The sequence below is a fragment of the Maniola jurtina genome, chromosome 10 (assembly GCF_905333055.1).
Source record: "Maniola jurtina chromosome 10, ilManJurt1.1, whole genome shotgun sequence".
Classification (NCBI taxonomy): domain Eukaryota; kingdom Metazoa; phylum Arthropoda; class Insecta; order Lepidoptera; family Nymphalidae; genus Maniola; species Maniola jurtina.
In genome coordinates this window covers 11959778-11980974 of record NC_060038.1, presented here as the reverse complement: position 1 = coordinate 11980974, position 21197 = coordinate 11959778, and the positions used below count along the sequence as shown (strand labels likewise).

The 21197-nt window shown below is 36.5% G+C and overlaps 1 protein-coding gene and 1 long non-coding RNA gene across 16 annotated transcripts in view; one reads left to right on the top strand and one right to left on the bottom strand.

Moving 5' to 3' along the window:
* Positions 1-16249, bottom strand: part of LOC123868946 (protein tramtrack, beta isoform-like) — a 451090-nt gene extending 434841 nt beyond the window's left edge. For all 15 annotated transcript variants that reach the window (XM_045911645.1, XM_045911646.1, XM_045911656.1 and 12 more), the window contains exons 1-4: positions 16088-16249; positions 15736-15970; positions 15090-15647; positions 14931-15005 (exon numbers count right to left, since the gene is read on the bottom strand). In XM_045911645.1, coding sequence (XP_045767601.1) covers positions 14931-15005; positions 15090-15647; positions 15736-15946 — 844 coding nt within the window. In that variant the 5' untranslated portion in view covers positions 15947-15970; positions 16088-16249. The remainder of the gene's footprint in view (positions 1-14930; positions 15006-15089; positions 15648-15735; positions 15971-16087) is intronic.
* On the top strand, positions 5093-6296 carry LOC123868970. The gene is made up of 2 exons (XR_006796771.1): positions 5093-5233; positions 5428-6296. It is a non-coding gene; the product is annotated as an uncharacterized LOC123868970 (long non-coding RNA).
* Positions 16250-21197: the final 4948 nt, after the last annotated feature.

The following is a 21197-nucleotide window of genomic DNA, read 5'->3' as shown; positions in this document are numbered from 1 at the left end:
ACAAACATAATGGCTTGGAATTGTGATAAAGCTGAGTCCAAAGATTGTTATTTCGCTCAATTAATCGGTACAATTACTGTAAAGCTTCAACTGCTTTCGTTGCGTATTTTGCTCCTCTTGTAAAAATTCGTTTCTTGCAATTACACCGTTTTGTTCACCAGCTGCTCATCATAAACAAAAAGTTGTAATTTAGGGCCAACACACACTCAGCGTTCACACTTCGGCGGCATATACGTCCAGCGTTGTCTTTTTGATCATTAAAATCAAATTAACCAATTCGAGGATCGAAACGCTGTGTGCATTACCCTTACGAATTTCCATAATTTATAGACTAGATTTTGACTAGTGGGCTCCAAAACGAACGTTTGAATATTACGTACACCCTGTTTGTGCAAGTAACTATTTCTTATACCCAAGTACTTAATTATACAGGATGTTTCGGTAAAACGTCACGATCCCGTTAAGATTGTAGGGCCCTTTTCCCTTAATACTACCTATGTGCGAAAATGGCCCGTTTTTAGGGTTCCGTACCTCAAAAGGAAAAACGGAACACTTATAGGATCACTTTGTTGTCTGTCTGTCTGTCTGTCAAGGAAAAAATCCGAAAACCGTGAATTTGTGACTACATTACAAAAAAGAATTAAAATGTGTTCATGGTCAAATACTAAGTATTTTAAATTTTCAAAGTAAAATATCTATACCAAGTGGAGTATTATATGAAAGGGCTTTATCTGTAGGTATAGGTTTTAAAGGGTCAATCCATGGCATTTGACTCCTACGAACTGTTAACGGGATCGTGATGTCTTAAGGAACATCGGTATTTAAATAAAAATAATATCTAAGCGGTAGCGTAATATTATGACTAGATCGTCTATTCCGACTTTTATAATACAAGTAACTAACTACCTAAAAAAGTGAAGCCGCTATTACATTTACGATTAAAAAGTCGTGAGTGATTTCTACCCAACGGTCACGACAGTTAAACGTAATAGCTTCAAACTGTGATAAAATTGAGTCCAAAGTTTGTTCAATCGAGAGGTGAAAATATAGAATCGCAGGAGTATTGTACAGATATTACAAATGGGTATATAAATGCGATAATGCATTCGTAAATGTAATATCGACGTAAACCTGTCTGTGGCTGTCCACTGTCCACAGGTCCGTGCAAGCCATCGATGTATATGGATAGGCCCTTCGAAGATAAAAAACGCGCTCAACAAGTCAATAGAATTTGCAAAAGTCTATTGACTTTGTCACTAGTGACTTTGATTTGACTTTGGCTAATATTCTTATTAAACAAAAAAAAAATGACGTAAGATTCAAGCGCATTTTTGCAGTCGGATTTATATGGGAAAGGCTAATCCACATACATCGATGGTGCAAGCAAATAGATCGTCTCTACTATCGTCCAGAGATTTTTTTACCTCACAACTATACAAAAGTTAGAGGCGGACAAAATTATTTTGCTTAAATAACATGCGCATCCTGCACGTGGATTCGGTTCGACGTAGCTCACATGGCCTTATTAGATTAATTATTAACTGTTTCCTCTTTCTTAAAGCAACGAAAAAAATTTAATCAAACACGCTTAATTTAAATAATACATAAGTAATTTCCTTGAAATAGTGTTAGTGTTAATCAATCTTTCAAAGTATCTTCAAATTCTGCTCGATATATCGTTGGTATGTCCTGTTTTGGTGACCCTCCTATTTGACTCCATCTCCGATCTCTATTATACTACGCACCTACCTACCTAGACCTAAACGGTTATTGCAAGCAAAAAAAATCACATTTGCTTACAACTTGATGGTTAGTGTCATACTTTTGACAGCTTCATTGAACACGATTTTTGTTGGGAATGAGCCAACTAAGAGAGAGCCCGCTCTGCGGTGCGGCAAGTTGCGGTGCGTTTTAAAATCAGTTTTGAATTTAAATCAATGAAAATCCCGTGTGGAATTAATTCCGGAGTGAGCGCGCTTCAATGTAGTTCTATAGTTCACAGAATTTGCGGAAAAAAATTGGTTGTCTGTAAAGTCGGTTTACTGACGATAGTTGAACGTGACAACAAAGGCCGATTGTGCTTCTTTGTCGCTCGTTCCGCGCTCTCGCTTGCACTTCAAGCCTTACATGGAACGCCTCAGAGCGAGGTAACGCCGCATGAGTCATGTTTTTTCGTGCGTGCAGCCGGCTCTATCGAATTGTAAGACGTTGTCACGTCAGAAAAACGTACGGAAATTTACCGTAGTGCGCGCTAGATCTAATAGGTTGGTACAAAGAGAGGTCGTTGATTTGATGTTTGATAATAACAAATTGGCGTTTACTGTCTGATAGCGATAGAGTGAACAGTTATGACAAAGACTGAATATAAGATGACTAGACTTGGAATGTTAAAATACAGTAGGTATGTGTACAGTAGTGTACAGTGTTAAAGTACAGTAGTGCATGCATTTTGAGAAACCACTCGCCATATTCGCTCTGTGTCAACCGGCATGTCAAAACTACGATTTGAGTTACGATTTTCTTGTTTGGTGGTTTTTTGCCAGCCCAGCACAATGCACTTCGCCAATGTCGAGTAGCTTGAAGAAGGCACACGAGATTGGTCGGTAAAAATCTAAGAATAAACCATACTTTTGACATGACAGTTGACACAAAGCAAATATGGATCTTTTCTCAAAATTTATGCATTATAATACTTAGCATACTCAAATAACATATTATTACAATTAAGTAATACAGAAATTAAATTTTACTCTACTTACTTAAGTAAATAATTATTTTTAAAATATATACTACAATATTAAAAAGCATATGCTAATACTTTATACATGGTATGTACCTAAATTTCTTTAAAAAAAAAATCTTTATGAAGCAGCTCACTGAGGATTCATAATAACACATTACGATAGGCCGTATTAACACTAGTCTTAATCATCTAACACAGCTTTCGCCTGAGTGGCTATAGCTGCGTGTGTGAACGCGCGGTAGGGTGTAGCTGCCACGAGGGTAGACGCAGGCATCACTTGAGGGTCGTGGGAATGTACGTTGCTGAGTGCGAAGATTTGGTCGTGAAGAGTGTGAGCGTAGGCCCGGCAAGTCCGCCTTGTACAACGCCATCGCACCTTGTTCTTTTCCGGGAAAACTTTCTCTGCGTAGAATGAAAAACCGCCGAGCCGCATATGACGGCGACCGCGATTCGATATCACGAACTGAACTGTAAGAATAACATACTCATCAATGTCTATTCTCTATGCAAATATGTGACGTGCTATGTAACTACACATTTCATAAATATTAATAAGTGAGTGGATCAACTTTTCTATGTATTGAATCAACAAATTGTTTGAAAATAAATATTAGTAAATATTAGTTTTTTATATTAATAAATATTAGTTTTTAGCGTTAAAACTATGTTGTGGTTACATCACAAAAAAAAATTAAATGTGTACATTAACAAATAAATTAGTATTTTCAATTTTCAAAGTAAGATTAAGTGATATTGTAAGATCACTATACCAAGTGGGATATCATCATCATCATCATCGTGTGCTTTCTTCGAAACGAAGTTCGGCAATCATGATCCGAAAAGTTTCTCTATATAAAGCCGCCTCTTTCGGGTAAACTTCGGGTAACTAAGCCCTGTCCCTGGGGTATCATAATATGAAAGGGTTTTACCTGTACATTCTTAAATAGTTTTTTTTTTTTACTATCTGCTTATTACTCTTTATTAAGAGTTTTTGATTTATCGTGCAAGATGTAGAAAAAATACCTAAGTACGGAACCCTCGGTGCGCGAGTCTAACTGTGCGAATCAGGCTTAGTAGATTTTTTAAATAAACCATAGAAACTGTTAAAACAAATCAATAATAATATCTACTAATAGAAGAAAATGAAAAATGTAGATTTCGAAATTAATTTCTAAGCTAAAAGGATTTAATTGAGGTTTATTATACTATGGTAAATCGTAAACAAGAAAAAGACAAACATAAAAACAAAACAAAACCACGTCTTTATTACCAAAACTTTACTTCTCCGCAGAAACGATTTCGATAAGGCTTTCGATACGGTCAATATTATTGGTATTAAGAATATTGGGTAAGTGATTATGTTCAGAACAGCGTACGACGAGTCTACCGTCGATGGTCAAAGCACGGGCGACGCAGCCATCTTGTCTTCTTCTCTGGCAGGCCCAGTAGACTCGTGAAGCACGTCGCTTGGTCGCGACGAAGCCGAAACCGTCGAGTATGAGACAAGGCGCTCCCCGCTGCGTAACCGTGTAGCTTACCCCTTCCTGCTTCAGCGATACAGCTCCTGTTGTATCAGTCACCATAGCAACACCAGTCTTGGTAAATTCCAAAGCCCCCTTATACATTGGCGTGGGGACATGATGTAGGAAAATGTCTGCTATTTCATATCCCTGTGCCTTTATTTGTTGTAGAAGAAAAATATAGAGTAGGTACCAGTTTCGTACCATAAAATTTACTAAGAATGTACAATAGTTTTACGCGCCAATCGATGAAGATTGGAGACTTATAAATCATAATATTGTTACATAGTGGGCTCAAAATTAAAACGCAACATAGTCCTATCGTTATCAGCTAAGCAGGTACTTAATAACAATCTACACAAAATGTATGAAACCGAGGGGCATTATCACACTTCTCAAAAAACCTGTCTGTGCTCTTTAGCCAAAACAAATAGGCTCTAAGTGAATTCTGTGCCATGTCTTTGACTACACAACCTAGGTACGCGCTTACTTACAGTATAACTTAGATAGACACAGTAGTCCGACCCTTTGATCTCGACTAAGACGACCCGTCAACATAGGGTCACCTTCGTCCCGCACTTACCACACGATTGCTGTCTAAACGGTTTCATCAAATCTCTGCATGATATATCATATCCTTACACTGTGCTATTACTATATTCAGAGAGAAAATAAAACAATGTGTCAAAACTACTCTTTAATATTATGTTACTCAATCACAATTTCATCTTCACGCTTGATAAAATAATCATTACACTAATACATATTTACTGACTTCATTTAATGAAATAACTATAGTCCACTTAATTTCAATTCGCTGTAAGGCTCCGAGCAACGGGCTACGAACCACAGCCAACGGTAGCTGGGGACAAGCTGTTCACATAATTTTTAACACATTTAGTATAGATATACTATAGCGAGTATAGCGAGTGGCGTCCACTCGCGCCTCAGTGTCCGCAACACGCTACCAGTGGCTGCCACTCACAACTCAGGCTTAGATCTAAAGAGCGTACTTTGACTATCCTCAGACTTAAGTCAGAGTTAAAACGAGACAGATCGATGTGAGCGTTATAATGCTGTCCCGTTTTAACAGTGTCTTAAGTCTGAACAAAGTCAAAGTACGCTCTATAGATCTCAGCCTCAGTGTCCGCGACATGTCACCAGTGGCGGCCACTCGCTACTTACAACAGGGGAGTGTAACAAATTGTAGCGGCCATCGGACCACTAGAGGCGGCCAGCGACCACTCGTGGCAGCCACCGACTACCTTACGCGGAACCAAAGGACGTGACGCGCGACAGCCACCGGTGGCTATGGTCGGTGGCCCGTTAGCTTGGAGCCTACATGTTGACGCACAATTTAACGAGAACTCAACGCATCAATAGAAGCGCATTTTCACGATGAGTCTACCCATTGGGAGTTCACCTTTACAGCAAAATATTTCATCATTCTGACTATAAATCTATTGATCTTCCTTTGATAAAAGAAAAAAGTCGGTGACCTTGTCAGAAAAATATTTGGTTCGCCAATAAAATCAAAATATCAGCTCAATTTGAAAAATTATTTAAAAAAATATTTACAATTGAATACTCAAATAAGGCTTGGACTGTACAAGACCGATTCCACTCCTGCTCCTGAGCAAGAGCCTGTGAGGGCCAGACATTTTCATTTTATAAATGCTGAAAGTTTCTCTGTATATTGTCCCCAACACAGAAAGGAACAATCAGCGTCTATGAAGTTTGGATCATCGTGGCTTTGGCAGATAACAGCTAACAAAGGTATATAATATCTTTCGTCAGTGTAATTTTTTAATATTTCACACCTTTGTTATCTGCCAAAGCCAGATCCAAACTTCATATTTGCTGAAATTAGTAGACAACCTTCTGCAATCGAGTAGTACAGGAAAGTGAGAAATGGTAACTTTAAAAAAAAATACTCTTGTCAACTCAAAACTGACTCAAATCTTAGAACCGAGATGAAACCGACACTGAATGAAATCGGAAGCATATGAACCCAGCCTAACCACTTTTAAAAAGACCTCCCAACATCGCTGGAGCAATCCTCAAACTGACGGACATGTTACAACTTCACCCAATTCATATTTACGAGCGATTTTCTGCATGTGGTCGTCTGTGTGATTGTGCACAGGATTGGTTATCTTCAAGACGTTGTTCTTGGAGGTTATCCTCGCCCGGCAACGTTTCCCATACTCCATACATCTCCAAAATGTCCGACCACTCCGGACACTGTCTGTGACAAATATGTAAGGCTCGTATATAAGTTGAAGGTGTCCACTTTTCGTCTGTATGAAATGCAGGTCGCCTTTCATGTTGCTTAGAGTTTCTACAACTAAAAACAATGTGGGCATCATTATCAATTCAATATTTATTAGTGATTATGTAACTAACTGTTATTTAATTATATTATGTTAAATAAATTAAAGGATGGGTTAAATAAAAGAGCAATAATAAAATTACTTTTATTAACATGAATCTTTGTTTATTTTTACAGTATGTACCAATGTACTTAACCCATTCAATGCCAGTATAAATTAAAATCTCATGGTGATCCCCTTAGCATTTTATTTTACTTAAATGTGGTCAAAATGAGTGTAATTATTTATATAAACAATCAAATATCCGAAAACTACATTAAATATGCAAAAAATGTCAAGTGTGACTGGGACTTACACACCACGGGTTCCATACCATTGTACATAAGAAACCTTAAGCCAGTATAATAATAATGTTCACTTCAACAGCTGTACAACATTGTAATTTAAAGACGAACGGCGCCATCTAGGATGTGATTTAGTAAGACATAATATTATTTAATTGTGTTTTTTTTTTGTGTTGTAACCACAAATTTTAGATTTTTTCTTAACTTGTGCTATAAGACATTGCTGCCTACCTTGTTTTGATTCCCAGGGCTTCAATCAATCAATCCAAATTTTAATTTTTAATTAAACTTATACAAGTAGTTTTAAATCGTCAAATGCATCTACCACTGGTTTGGAATGCCTTTCCTACTGAGAAGAATCAGCAAGAAACTCAGTGGTTTTTTTAATAAACACAACAGACAGACAACAAACTGATCTTATAAGAGTCCCTTTTTCTTTTTGAGGCATAGAGCCCTAAAAAAGCATTAATTCTAAGAACAAAGTCAAAGTCAAAGTCAAAATCATTTATTCAAAGTAGGTACAATTGTACTCTTTTTGATGGTCGAAATTGTTAAAACAGTGGTTGAACAGTGGGAGCTATGCTTTAAATTTTGTTTGTTATACAAATTGTTTTATAAGTAGGTACTAATACACTTGTATACCTAACTTTATACAAAGTGCAACAAAATGTTACTAATTAGTACTTACTATGGTTTCAATCTTGTAAATGTATAGAAAGCTATTAGTTTGTTATAATTTAATATTAAGACTGTAAAAGTAAAGAAACTTAAAATCTAAACATGATATTATGGAGATATTAATAATTTTAGATTGATCTTACAAATAGATACTTAAGTGTGAGTGAAAATTATTTTTTGTTAGGAAAAAGTAGTCCCATGTTAAAAACACAATGTTGTTTTACTCTCAATTAAAATACAGACAGATTTTAGTTATTTTACACATGGCATATTGAAAGTGGGCATGCAAAACACAGGGCATGCGTTGCCATATTCCAATGACTTAACTTAGCAATATCTTTAAATTTAATAAATTAAGATCTTTATCAAGTAACAATTAAATCTAATGTAGTAAGTAAATTTGCTTATTAAGTAACATTAGATTATAACAAATCATTATTTACAACTAACTGTAATAGGAAACAAAATATTGTGTATATATTAATAGGTAATTTTTTTTCCTCCTTATGTGTGAGCATACCTTTAGCAGCAGATAGTCATGTGCCAAGGGTCAACGGTTACAAGTAACAACCACAAATGGTCACCATCACCACCATTTGTGGTTGTTACTCATATTGATGTTACCTGAACACCATACTGAAAATAATAACAAGGTCTTGGTTTTTGTTTTGATTTTTAATCTGTTAAGAAAATACCACTTTTTACTCGTCTTGAAGATACTTATAAATTAAATGAAGCAGAAAAACTGTTGCTGCAAGAATTTGTACCCATGTATAATAACCATGAATATAATCAGTAGCATCAAGTTACAACTTACTTATACTTTTATACTTAACCGAACCCTTAGGTTATCGACTCTTGAGCAAAACAAAACTTTATGTTACTATGTTGAAAAGGTGCTCACCAATAAAACCAAATTAGGTACATTAAAATTTTATAATTCCTGTCTCCACACCTCATGGAACTTTATTAATATTAAATACAGGTTTGTTATTGATAAAAGTTATTTGCTACTAAGGCTAAAATTCCGCATTAGCGCTAATAAATGCTGAGAATTAGAATGGATAATGCACACTAAAATAGCTTTCTGCTATATAAATAACTCTATTACATGAAAAACGTGAGCATTTTAGAACAGTATAATTTTTAGGTTATGTTTACAAAAATCGCGCGCAAAATATTTATACGAGCAAAATAACAACTATTATTACCGAGTATATGTACGGTGTAGTACAATAATTACCACCGTTTACGATAATTAGCTTATTTTAAGACCTAAATACCTAGCACAGAAGATGACAACCTGTACTCTTGATGTCATGCAACTCAAGATTTCTCGCTGCTTTGATGTAAGTTATAAGTAAATTTGTACATACCAAATCAAAATCCAAAATAAAAGGCACAATTCACTCACAAACACTTCTAAACAACACTTTGGAATCACAAAATAATGTGAAACATTTGACGTAAACACGTTCAAAGTTTATGCGTTACACATCTAAATTCCGAAAGTCATTCAAATGTTTATTAGCCGATATCGTTCTTGGAACACTTCTTTTGCACGGAAACACTATAATTCTTTTAATACTGATCGGCTAGTGCACTATATTTTTACTATTTCTCAAAATAGTAAACAATCTCTAGATGACACATTTGCGACCATAGATCTCACGGCGTTTAGACGGCAACCACAAATAACGGAATTGCATTTCTTTACACGCATATTTTCGTACGACATACGAAAATATTTTTTTCAAAAATGAAATCAGAAGGCTATAAAGCGGTATGTACATATATTTTGACGTAAATTTAAAAGCCCTCGTTCAAATCTGTATGCATTTTTCATTTTTTTTATTACAAAAATCATCGTTAAATTGTGTAAGGATGATTTACGTGACATGCATTCAATTACGCAGATATTTCTGTTCTTAAAACGAAATTAAACTTCAATCATTTATTAGTAACTACACACACCTTTTATTTTACATTTAAACAATTCAAGAATGAAAACCGAAAAGCTGTAAAAAGAATCGTCCTTGAAGGCGAAATTCTAATTTTGCTATCAACTTTACAAGTCAGTTAACGTGTAGACTAGCGCCATCTATCATCATATTAATGCATATTTATTTCAAGGAAGCGATTTTACTAACACAAATTAACGCAAATGAAACACATAACGCCATCTACCATCAATTGCCTAGATATTTTTATTTAGTTATTATACTGGCTTAATTTTTTAAAAAGCGCAGTAGCTATTTTTATTACTATAAGACTAATTTATTTGCTAGGAGATATTAACTTTAGTAATGTTCTAGTTTTTAGTTTCTGTTTCATTGAATCTATTAGGTCGGCTAATAAGTAGTAAAGCGGTGATAGCCTAGTGGTTAAAACGTCAGCTTCTTATTCGTGGGTCCAGAGTTTGATTTCGAGCATGCAGCTCTAACTTTTCAGAGTTACCAGTTTAATTTCAAGCAGTTACTTAAGCCACTTACTTTTACGGTGAAGGAAAGCATTGCGGAGTAAACTTTATGCCTGAGAGCATAGATTTAAAACATTAGTTATTAGTCTACGCTTGAGAATTCTCCATAATGGTTCTAGAGCAGTTTTAAGAGCTATGAGAAATCTTCAAATCCACACTTGACCAGGACACCGTCGTGAACTATGGCCTACATTCTGAGATTAGACCCGTACTTCTGGTGGTGGTGGTGCAGGTGGTCTGGTGATGATGATGAGCAATAAATATTGTTTGTAGAATATCAGTATAGGAGAAAAACAATCCATCCATCACACTAATATTATAAAGGCGAAAGTTTGTGTGTGTGTGTGTGTGTATGTTTGTTACTCCTTCACGCAAAAACTACCTAGTTACTGGACGGATTTGGCTGAAATTTGGAATGGAGATAGATAATATCCTGGATTAGTACATAGGCTACTTTTTATCCCGGAAAATCAAAGAGTTCCCATGGGATTCCGAAAAACCTAAAACGACGCGGGGGGAAGTCGCGGGCTAGTACTTAATATAATAAATGCGAAAGTGTGTCTGTCTGCTACCTTTTCACGGCCCAACAGTTCAACCGTTTCTGACGAAATTTGGTACAGGGTCAGCTTATATCCCGAGGACGGACAAAGGCTACTTTTTATCCCGGAAAATCAAAGCGTTCAAACGGGATTCCTGAAGACCCATCCGCTTTACCGATTTGTATGAAAGGTACCGAGGTAGCTTACGTCCCTGTAATTGACATAGGCAACTTTTTATCTATCTTTATTATTACTAAATCCACGCGGACGAAATCGCGGGCATCCTCTAGTATACGATAAATTCTACTGTAATAGGCAAATAGGTATATTTTATGCTTCCCATCAATTTCCATCAATTATTTCTCCTTCCTTCTCACTCGGAAAGGAAACACGTGCTCTGTAGTGAGCCGGCAATGAGTTGATGATGATGATGAATCATCTTTCAACAAAAGCACAGCATTCTCAAATTAAAATTGTTTTGGTTTTTGTGATGTAAGTAGCTAATTAAATGGGTTTCTTTGGAAAATAGGTCAACTTGAAAAGTATTTTATAAGCAGACAAGCTTATGTTCGCGACTTCGTCCGCGTGGACTATACAAATTTTGACCCTCAATTAAGTGTTGAATTTTCAAAAATTCTTTTTTAGCAGATGTCTACGTTATTAAAGCTACTCTCTGCATGCCGAATTTCATCCCGCTCCGTCCAGTAGTTTGAGCTGTGCGTTGATACTCGTGGATCAGTCAGTCAGTTTTTCCTTTTATATAAGAGACTAGAGGATGCCCGCGACTTCGTCCGCGTGGATTTAGGTTTTTAAAGATCCCGTGGGAACTGTTTGATTTTCCAGGATAAAAAGTTGCCTATGTCAATTACAGGTACGCAACCTACCTCGGTACCAAATTTCATACAAATCGGTTAAGCGGATGGGTTTTTGGAAATCCCGTGGGAACTGTTTGTTTTTCTGGGATAAAAAGTAGCCTATGTCCTTCCCCGGAATGTATCCTAAGTCTGTACAAATTTTCATTAAAATCGGTTCAGCGGTTGAGCCGTGAAAGCGTAGCAGACAGACAGACAGACACACTTTCGCATTTATAATATTAGTATGGATAGGTCATTAATCATTATCATCATGTCAACCGACAGACGTCCAATGCTGGGCATGGGTCTCTTGTACATACTTCCACACGCCAGTCGTCCGCCGCCTAGTTTCTCCCTGCGACGCATTTTTGATGTCTTCAGGCCACCTAGTAGTGAACTGTGAAGGGCTGGTGGATACGCATCTCGTCCCGCGGCCATTCTCCGGTAATCTAGTTAATGTAGGTACCTACCCAATAGTCTACCTAGTGGTCCTTGTTGTGCCTCTGTTATCGTGACCCGATTAACGGCCAAAATTAAAATCAATCTATCTGTAATCTGTCGATTAGTTACTTAGCAATCTGTTATTCGTCAAGTCTTTTTGACATATTATAACAGCGTTGCGAAGTAATATAACGACAAGTTAAAGATAGATTGAGCATTAATTTTGGCCGCTAGACGAAAGGTACAGAGATAGCTTGCATCCCAGAAAAGGCTACTTTATATCCCGGAAAATCTGATAACCTATTAAATTACCTAAGAGTACACATTGCATCATAATTTTTGTATCTCAGTTAGGACAGGGACATGAACGGAAAATTAAGAGGAATCTCGAAGAGAATTGCTCTCACATCGTGTTCCGCGAGCGATTTCATTCATGAAGGCATTCCTAACCAGTGGTAGATGCTCTTGACGGTTCAAAAGTACCTACTTGTAAGTCTAATTGAATAAAAATATTTTGAACTTGAATTTTCCTCCGGATATCAAAGGTAGGTATCCAACCCTATTAGATAAAATAAATAAAACGAAAAATATTTTATTCCAATTTTTTATTGTTGCACCTCAGCTAGCACAAAAAAAACCAGTCAAGAGCGAGTCGGTCTTGGACCCGAAGATCCGCACCATCCGTACAAGAAATTGTGTTATAAGGCCTACCTTCATGATTTTAGGTCAAGGGGAAGGTACCCTATAGGATTTCATTCCCTGGATAGATAGTCAGAGGTGATCCTATAAAGGTTCCTTTTGAGGTACGGAACTCTACAAACAAGGCAACACACATCAAAACCATGGCCATGCTCGAGGAGCTGGCAAACACAATAGTTATTTAAATCGATGGTTGAATAGTTACAGGTTACAGTAGTTAAATCTTTTATCCAGTTTTTTGTTCCTGCTGTAAAATTTGATTTCTTGCTATTAGTGTAGTAGTTTTCAGATTTTGGTTTGGAATAGGAAATGGGGGTATGCTCAACTTTGTTCACCGGAGTGATCAGTAGTACAAAATATTGTTCCTACTTTCGGTAGGTACCTAGGCAAGTGTACTGTGTACTGTGTACTGGGTTCTTAATTAGGTCCATATAACGAATTACAATCTGTAACTACCATTACAAGTTGTGTTCTATCGAATTTAGTCGGTCTACAATAAAATTATTACACTACCATTTTATATTACTTATTACGGCCCGTTCACACATGGGAGTCCGTTTTACTGGATACGTCATAAATTCATGCTCTGTTCACACATAGGCACCATATAACGTTCAACGGATCCGTCATTACTGGATGCAATGTGTGAACAGAAAACTCGCAGTATACCGCCGCTATTCTACAAGGATGGACGCTGTCGTGTTGTATTGGTAAAATTCTACGTATCCGTATATTTCCGTTCCGTCCGTCCAGTATTCGAAGACAAAACGGAATGTCACTTTTTTACGGAACGATATTTTTTACTGTATGCAGAATACTGTGCCATGTGTGAAGTCGCTCATACAACTACATACGCCATCGACGAAAAAAAAACGTACACGATAAAACGAAACAGTAAAACGGAGACATGTGTGAACCGGCCGTTAGGTTCCACCATCTTCATTTTGTGGTGCCTTGGTAAAAGAATTTCTTCTAGTCGCTACTCTTAGGCCACATCGGAAAATAATCGTACCGGCACTTTGGTCGTACGCCATATCAGTCATCGTAGCAGCTTTGGTCTTATCAGTTGATACCGGTCGTTAATCGTATTAGTTGATAATTGGTCGTATCGAAGGGATCATACCGGGCGTTGGTCGTATCGAAGGATCATATCGGGCGTTGGTCGTATCAAAGGGACCATACCGGGCGCTGGTTGTATCGAAGGGACCATACCGGGCGCTGGTTGTATCGAAAAGGGATTACACCGGTGCAGTGTCGTATCACAGCAATCGTATCGGGATATTGGTCGTATCAGTGATCGTACTTCGTATCGGAAAGCGATCGTATCAGGCTTTGGCCGTACCGGAAAGCGATCGTACCAGGCTTCGGTCTTATCGGAGGGATCACACTAGGCCTTTGGTCATATCAGAAAGGTATCGGTAGGTAGGTACCTAGCCACATGGTCTTGGGTCGTATCGGAGGGCTCGGTACTGGGCCCTTGTATCGGAAAGGGACCGGTACTGGGATTTTTGTCGTATCGGAAAGGGATTGGTACTGGGCCTTTTATCGTATCGGAACTGGGTCTAGGCGATTGTACTAGCCCTGACCGTATCGGAACGTGATGTACCTATGCTAATCGTTATCATGATCATAGTGTAGTCAATACGTACCGAAACTTGGAACCCGGAATGCTATAAACCTGAAATACATGAATGTCCTTACCGCAATAAACCACTCTGAACCAATCCTTAGAATCCTACAAAATATAAAAGCGCATTAATTACCAAATATACCAGACGTATGTATATTCCAGTCTATTTAGCTCACCCGAGAAATTTGATAGGTCAAATTTCTCAGATAAATTATTACCAGAATACCGAATTCTCACCTTCACAATACTTCTATATTCATAACCAGAACTGTGTACCATATTACCAATACCTACCAGCGTTACCATCTTACCACATAAACTTTTTACCATAAAATACCTGTTACCCATTTACCTTTACCAATCCTATTTAGCATAAAATTACCTTAAAATCTTGAAGACCTAGCTTAGTGTACATAGAACTGCTAAGCATGGCCTTCGCAATAACCTGGAACATATCAAATTTATTACATACTAATTCAAAAGTACTAATACTAAATAAATATACTTAAATCTAACTTACAAATTTCATTCTACAACTAGAACACGTATGATCCAAAAACTATTTGAAAAACTGTACTACAAAGATCATACGAGTTGGCAAAATGGTTAGCTTTTGTCAAACTGTCAATTGTTGACAAAAACTAGCCAGCTGTACGATGTGTAAACCTACCTTGTGCGTCACCTACTGCGCCGCCTTCGCCCCCTCCAGTAATATTACCATCGCCTGTTGTCGAGCCATCAAAACCTGGGGACAAAGAGCACCAACATACAATAAACACGTCAACAAATATTCAAGTAGGTAATTAATCGAAAAGATAAGTATATTTACCTGACATTTCCATATTCGAGTCGTCTTCGCCGAAATTAGTTTCATCATTATTCGTGCCATCGTCATCTTCGTCCCACATACTTTCGTTAACAAATTCAGGTTCCATTTTGGGTGCCACAGCGTTGTTTTCATCTTCATCGGGTATCGTTACAAATTCCTCTTTCGCGGAACCAGATGGCCCCGCTTCTAAGGGATCTACACATTTCCGTTTCACGGGCCCACTTTGAGATGACGATGAATTATTTGATGCTATTGATGGCCTATTTGGTCTCTTAATTGCTACTGGAGTTGAGGAGGGCTTAGAATCTAAATCAGTCTCTAACTTAGTCATAACAGATTGCCTTTGTTGTGACGACCTCGGGCCTGGCCTCGACGTCGGCTTTGGTTTGGATGGCGTGGAACTTTCTTCATTTTGATTACCGGTTAAACCTTTCACTTGAAGTTGTTCCGCGGTACTAATAAACGACGCTAACTCTTCTTGCTTAACATTAACTTCACCTTGGTACATAAACTGTAATAAGTCTCTTAGCGCAGAATGACTAACATCTTTTAAAAATACTGAAACAAAAAAAAAAAAACGCTTAATTTCACTTTTCAAACCACGACGAAACACAAATCACTTCAAAATAGTTACGAGGATCCTTACCTATGGGATGATGAGTGGGGTTCATTTTGAACATTTCTTGAAAATAGGGAGAACATACTGATAAAACTAGTTTGTGTGCCTGTAATAATCTGCCTTCTGCGGCCAAGGTTACGTCAACTAGATCTCCACGCGACAGCAGGCCGTGAAAGCCTGCTGACATGTTCGCATGGAAATTGTTCCAACATAATGAAAATTGTTCGTCCGACGCCATGATGGCGGCGACCGTGGTAAAACCCTGTAACAAACAAAAACATAACTTTAACTTCAATAATCACAAAATATAAAAATTGAAATACACAGAATATATAACTTGAATAATAATAAAAGTAATCACAAAGAATAGCACACTCACCTATCCTATAACTTTGTACTTTATAATTCCGATATTAGAAACATTTGAAAAAAATATAATGTTTCTAATGAAGCACTGTTTAACCACTCTTCATCCCACGTCCTCCCAGTTTGAGCGCTGTCAACGTTATGATGACGCAAACGCGACGTGTAGTGTGGCGTCACAGTGTTGTAACACGAGAACAAATTTGCACAAAATAGAAATTAATTATTTTAAAAGAAATGAAGCATATTTAATGCATTATTTTAAATGATTTGTACATATTATTAATTTGCACAATGATCAACACACAAAAGAATATTTATAAACAACTATTTACTCAAGTCGCAATATTGATCGACAGAGTTTGATAAAGTACGAGGTAGTCTCTGCCTATGCTATTATTAAAAATCTTACTAGGGAACTCTACAAATGGTAGCAAATTATTCGTTGCTTCGTAATTTCCTCATCAGATTATTCGTTACTAGAGGATGCCCGCGGCTTCGCCTGCTTGGTTATCGGTTTGTTAAAAACCCGTAGGAACTCTTTGGTTTTCCGGGATAAAAAGTAGCCTATGTCCTTTCGCGGGATGTACTCCAAGTCTGTACCAAATTTCATTAAAATCGGTTCAGCGATTGGGCCGTGAAAACGTAGCAGACAGACAGACACACTTTCGCATTTATAATATAAGTATGGATTGCAAACTTTCGATTATGTATTAATCAGCGTATTATATTTCGAAGTTAGGAAGCGGACTTATAGATGAAACTCCTTTTTATCCGGCTACGGATAGTATTGTACAGTTATGTGAGTGTGTGTATTTAGTGTAAGTATGTTTGTAGTTCAATAATTCATGACCCCTCATAATTTACCAAAATACGTAAATCTCTAGTAAATAAAGTTTAGTAGGTAGGTTCTCATCACCATCATTTTGATAAATGAGGTGTTTATCAGCAATCCATGATCCAAGTGTCATAAGTCATTATACCTCATTGCTTCGTCCTTTGAGATTAGGTATACATTGTAGTAATACGTCAAAGTATTGCCTTTCTACCACTTGTTTGAAAGCAGAAAATCTGCACTTCTATTTTTTGTATTTTTTGTTGGTACCACTGGAGCGTTCCCATCCCATTCGCGTTTTAGTGCCTCGCCGATCACCACGTTATTCAAGTTTTAAAAAACGTTACAAAAGCGTAGTCACCAAAACGATAGTGATTTATTTATTTATTTTGAAAATTAATTTAGATACGTAGTGTAATTGTTAATAATAATATTAATTTAACAAACATCAGTCGAAATACATGACCTAACAAGATCGTCATACCCAGATTCAGCTCAACCTTGCCTAAATGTTCCTTTCTAATAAACATTCACCGAAGATAACTTTATCCAGCAGAAACATTGTTAGAATACATCGATAGAATGTAACCCCTACGAAAAAAAAAAAAAAAAAATGCCCCATTACAATAGTAAGATTTAAGAGTCCGCATAAATCGGTATCTACGAACAGTATCAGTCAGTGGATAAAAATATAATACTTCTATATTTTTTTTTTCGCTTATTCCGTCAGGCATGCAGCTACCTCCGCAGCTCACAGTAAAGGTATCAATATTGATATACCTAATACGAAATACAGCGGCCTTAGCGTGGGCAACTCTATGCTGTGTGCCAGAGTTTATCGTAGAGGTATTCAATGTGATCAATCTAATCAGATTGCTCTATCACTCCTATTATTTATTATTATTTATTATTCATAAATCAATCTGGAACACTGAGCAGCTGATTAAAATTTATTTTAAGTAAAATAAATTTGAATCAGCAGCTTTAAAAGTATTTTATTTTTACTTATAATACAGTGATTATAAAAATCACTAAGTATCTACTTAAATACGGATGAAGTAACCGTAATTATGATAATATCTTTTATTTATTTTTGGCTTTATTTTGCTTGTCAAAATTGATAATATAAATACAATATTATTAAACCTAGAAGTGTTTTAATATTTCACTATCTTTCAAAATCTACAATGTATACCTAATCTCAAAGGACGAAGCAATGAGGTATAATTGATGATTAAACGAACTTACCTGAAGTGAAGTTCTATCCCAATTATACGAGTTGCTTCGTCCGAAGAGATTAGGTCCCTCCCAGCCCTAGGACCCCTGATAAGTGAAATATTAATGTTCCAGGCAGGCTTTCAACTAAATGAGATGGGAACGCTCCAGTGGTACCAACAAAAAATACAAAAAATAGAAGTGCAGATTTTCTGCTTTCAAACAAGTGGTAGAAAGGCAATACTTTGACGTATTACTACAATGTATACCTAATCTCTTCGGACGAAGCAACTCGTATAATTGGGATAGAACTTCACTTCAGGTAAGTTCGTTTAATCATCAATAATATTGCATTATGACAATTTCAATATGGTGGATATTGGCAAATATGATACTTAAATAAAGCAGAAAAATAAAATACTTGTATGAAAATATAAAGTTGTGATATAACTAAGTACTTATAGAGTTTGGTACAGTTGGTACTTGGTAGGTACATGTTTGGTTTCAAATGAAAGCTTTTAAAAAAAAAATCATAAGTTATTTCATACTTTTAATAAGCTTGAATGTTAGTAAGTATCCAATTCAAACTTGATCTTGAAAGAGGGTTTCTTGTCTATTAATGTCAATTATTGTAAAAAGAAAAAAGAAGAACAGATGATGGAGCCTGGAGGTCAAGAAAAAAAGGAAACGAAGATGTGTAGGTTTTACAAAATTAGAAGAGGGAAAATATATAGATACTTACTTAAGGTTAATAAAGATGCCTACTTTTAAGAAAGTACAATTCTTGCATTTACTATGTCGACTATGTCATTTAACTGTCAATACTTTTCAACAGTTTAAGCAGCAAAGCTAAGCTGATTTGAGATCTCAAGATGTTACTATAAATATACTTACTTACCGACTCATAATCTGTAGGTACTTACCTAATTAAATGTACAAGTTACCTATCTATCTATTTATCTATTTATTTGCTTAAAAAAGGTGGTAAGTACTTAAGAAACTTCCCATGCAACAGATCGAGGGAAGGGAAAACATGGAAATTCAAAAGTACAAAATATTCTTACTACTCTACATTTATTTGACAACCGATATTGCCGCAAGAGTTGCAAGATAAGCTTCATGTGTTATGACTTTATATTTTTGAATAAACCGATATTCAAAGAAAATCTAGCACATCAAACAAAATAATTAAATTTAAATCCAAGCTTCATCTGTATTCCGCCACTACTGGCTCAACATAGAAGGTCTTAACTACACGAAAAGCTACACGCATAGTGATTTGAACTTTAAACATTTGGGATAAAGTTGCTATTCCTCTGTGATAATAATGCACAAATGTGTTGCAAGCATAAAAGTTTTGCACATTTTTGTGAAAAGAAAAATTTTATTCGGGTTAAATATTCAGTGGTTACGGGTAACTTTAGAAGAATAGTCGACACATTTTAAATCAAAAATACCTGTTTTTTTGGTCGGGATTTTTGATACAAAAATAGACGTATAAAATTTTTCTCCAATGAAAAAGCATAAAGAATCGACTCTAAAAATGTATATCAACACCTAATGGCATGTTTAGCCCAAACTATGGGTAACTTCTGGGTCATAGCTTAAAATAAATGCCTGATCAAAAATAATTCTACTAATTTAAATATCTTTTTTTTCTTTGTATTGTAATCTTCTGATCTGGGCTTGGAACAAATAATTCTACTGTAGACAGAAAGGATTGTAATTACTCGAATGATAATGTAAGAAGTAGAACACAGACCATTCTTATTACCTAGGTAGATACTTACCTATTATTTTAATTTTATTAAATACGTTGGACCCATGGATGTATTATAAAGTCTATTAAGTATATCGATGGTTGGACCTAATAGGTAGGTTATTCTAATTAGCTAGGTATCTAGATTTTTAATCGCGGCTCGGTTTTGAAACTCATTCTTGTTTTATAACCATTTTATGCAAGTTTTATAAACTATAACCTTAGAATAGCTGGTATACTTAATACTTATACTTAATGTTATACTTAATAATTGTTATACTGTTAGCTTTAATCTAACCGAGTGTCAAATAAAATTGTAAACGGGATATTGTAAATGCAAACTAGGTACCCACGATACAGGATTACCTAGTGTGGGTACCACCAGACCATCACCAGACACAGGGAAATTATTGTACAAGACTATATTTTGTTAATAAAACATTTTCATTTTTTCATTTTCATTACTACCTATAACCAGTAGGTAGTTAGATAGGTAGAACTACCTAATACATAAATTCGCCCTCCTCTACTAATTTGATCTCGGGCACGTAGTTAGGTACCTCTGACTTTTCGGAGTTCTTTAGCGGTGAAGGACAAAATCGTGAGGAAATAAAGTTCTACATGCAAAAACGCGTGAAGTCTGCTTATCCGCACTTGGCCAGCGCAGGGCGAGCGTGGTGGCTTATGGTCAAACGTCTCATTCTGAGAGGAGACTCGTCACTCGTGCTCTGTAACATAGATATGTACTTACTCAGTAAGCAGTTTCGTAAAACTGTGCGAGCCAAAAAAGTGAGCCGGTTATGGTTGAGGTATACCTACCTACTATAAGATGACGCTGGAGAGACAATATTGATTTTAACCATACTGGCCCAGCGATGTATACGTGAACTTCATGTCTTTGTACTGGCTTTATTTTACCCGACTACGGCAAAGCCGAAAGGAAGGGTTATGATTTTATTCTGCTAGGATTTATTGATCTGTTGGTTAATCCGTTACATATATGTATAGATAGAAATTTTCCATCAATGTGTAATCGGTAATTTTCAAACTGAGTGTCTCATTGGTCTAGTCTAGTGGTTAGCATGTTCGATTGCGGATGACGAGGTCCCAGGTTCGATTCCCAAGTCAACCATAAATAGTTAGGTATTGGATTTTTCTGTTAAGAAGTTCTCAGTAACAGTCCGGAGTTAAGAAGTTAGATACCTCCTTCCTTGTGCCTTCCTTCCTTCGTGACTCGGAGAGCACGTAAAGCTGCGTCGTGCGGGCGTACGTCTATTCTCTCTCCGGGCGTGTCGGATTTTCGCTCCATCGAGTGTG